A 2,422-nucleotide genomic window follows, 5' to 3' on the forward strand; every position below is an offset into this window, starting at 1 on the left:
AAGGGGCTCTGCCCTCAGCAACAGCTGCAGCCCTGGCCGCGACTCTCACTCTTGTTCTCTCTTCCTCATCTTTCAGAGCTTCCTCATAGAGATCTGGGAAGGCACTGGGGACGGTACCAATGATCTTGGCCACAAACTCCAGCACTTTCATCTTGCTGGTTTCAGCGTGGGCTCTCGGGCCCCACAGAAACTCATAGCGCGGAGGATCGCTGTTGGGCACCTGGCGGTACGTCAGGTACTTCTGCTGCACGAAATATTTGCTGATGAGCCTCCTAGGCTCCCCAAAGATGGAGTGACTCCTCCCAGCATACAAACCCAACGCATTGAGGAATTCCCAGATCTCCTCCTCGGTGGCACGGTTGCCCTTCGTGAAGATTTTGCCCAGGAGAACCATTAGGAGACCGGACTTGGGCAGCCAGGACTCATCACTCAGACTTCCCTCGCTGGGGAGGGCCAGCTTGCTGATGAGGGCGTAGGAGTGATTGCTGGGGTCGACTTCCTTCAGCTCGAGGCCAAAGACCAGCTCCATGATCTCAGAGGCTCTGCTGAGGATCTCAGGGAAGTGCTTCTCATACTTCTTGTTGAGAGTCTTCAGCAGTGCTGCCTGTGGGAAGGGCTCCTTCATCTTGTACATCACCAGCATGAACGGCACCAACATTCCGCCCTTCCTGGTCAGAGGATCTCTGCATATGCTGTGAGAGCAAGGTGCTGCCTGGGAGGTACTTGAACTTTTCTCATCTTGGCTCTGGGCACCCTCCTCATATCCTGGACATGAATCTCGTGCACCATGAGAGGTAGTGCCTGGGGCTCCCTGAGGCTCCTGGCGAGTGCCAGCAGCAGGGGAGCTCAGGGGAGTACCCCGAGAAACAGAAGCGGGGTAGGAGGGCGACTCTTGTATCTCTTCTGCCGCCGCCGCCGCCGCCTCAGTGGCCTGGGCACCCTTGAGACTCTGAGTCTCCCCGTGGGCCTGGTGGCGTTTCTCGCGGGCACGGCGCTTGCTCTTCCGGCCCCGAGGCATGATGACACAGGTCAGGGCCCGCAGGCGGGACTGTGTGCAGGAAGGCAGGCAACGAGGGCACCTGGGGGAGGGACAAGGAGATGCTGTGAGCACCTTCAGCGGGGAGATTCCTCCCTGGCTTTAACCAAGGCCGCCTCTGCAGGGTCCTTGAGGGCACTGCTCGAGGACCCACAGGGCTCCTGTTCTCCTGCTCAGCCTGTCCCCTGAGACCCCTGTGGAGGACGGTAGAGTGAGCCGTGGGGCACAGCCAGCCAGCCCTGCCTGGGCGGTACTGGGGTGACAGTGGGGGCTGGCAGGGGAGGTAGGTCCCCGCAGTTCCCATTCAGAGTCAGGATGACAGTTGTTGCCAAGACTACCCCTCCACCCCCTCCCCTCTGCTGCTCTGAAGTTGACAGCACCATCTTCCATGACACCCAGGAGGAAGAAAGGAGGGAGCGTTCAGCCCACCACCCAAGGGTCCTGGGACCCTCCCTTCTGCTGCCTGGTGGCTGCCCCTTCAGAACAAATGCAGGTCCTGGGACTTTTCCCTCTGCTGAGCTGAGTCAGCAGGCGTCACACCTTCGCTCTCATTTCTGTCGGTACCCTCAGCCAGAAGTATCTGGAGGTCTGAGCCTCACAGCCATGCCTGGGTTCCCTGAGACTGACAGTGAGGGCTCTTTGGGGCCCCGTCTTCTATGGTGGATGCTGCTCTCAATCCTCTCTCAGTGTCTTCTCTTGACTCCCTGTAGGTGCTGGGCTACCTCCCGTCTGCTGACCTGAGGCCAAGGCCTCACATCAAAGACATCAACTCCCTGAGACGGCTGGTGTGAAGTGCGGGCACGTCTCATCTGGACACTTCTGCCTAGAGCCTCCCAGAGATGGCTGCTGCAGGTAAGATGAGCTGAGGGGAAAGGAGGCGAGACTCTCTTCTGTGGTTTGGAGCCCGTCAGGTCTCACTCAAGGTCCTCACATTGACTGCTGGCAGGGCCTGCGATTCCTTCCTTCTCTGGTATGAATCCATCCCTGTCCCCAACCGTGCCCCACAGAATCCCAGAGGAGTTAGTGAAGGGGCGCCTTAGCCTGACAGTTCCCACTGTGGTCTCTCTTTGTTGACATCACGGGCGTTGCCCAGAAGTTCAGAAATGAATTTCTGTCCTTTTGTACAACTACTGTGTTACTTGCTTTTGTCTTTTAGTCCGTGTGCGATAGTCTATTAAGATGATTACTTAAAAAGGCCAGTTGTCATCCACTAAGAAAGTTTCAGATGGTTATTTCACAGCCTGTGGACCATACTGCCACATCCAGCCCAATCTTTGGTGTCCCATGTGCCTGGCATGCGGGCTCTGAAATGCTGCCTCAGATTCCTTCAGTGAAGCAGTAGAGATTCATGGTCCCAGAGCACAGTGGAAGAATCAAGGGCTCAAC

At 57.3% G+C, this 2,422-nt stretch overlaps 1 protein-coding gene across 1 annotated transcript; it reads right to left on the reverse strand.

The window, feature by feature from the left end:
- Positions 1 to 7: 7 nt before the first annotated feature.
- On the reverse strand, positions 8 to 1,018 carry LOC112411778 (melanoma-associated antigen B4-like; the record flags this gene model as incomplete). Its single annotated transcript, XM_024763075.1, has 1 exon — positions 8 to 1,018. A coding segment is annotated over exon 1 (1,011 nt), but the record flags the coding sequence as incomplete, so codon positions are not given.
- Between the last annotated feature and the right edge of the window lie 1,404 nt (positions 1,019 to 2,422).

Source organism: Neophocaena asiaeorientalis, unplaced genomic scaffold, assembly GCF_003031525.2.
Source record: "Neophocaena asiaeorientalis asiaeorientalis breed wild unplaced genomic scaffold, Neophocaena_asiaeorientalis_V1.1 scaffold1066, whole genome shotgun sequence".
Classification (NCBI taxonomy): domain Eukaryota; kingdom Metazoa; phylum Chordata; class Mammalia; order Artiodactyla; family Phocoenidae; genus Neophocaena; species Neophocaena asiaeorientalis.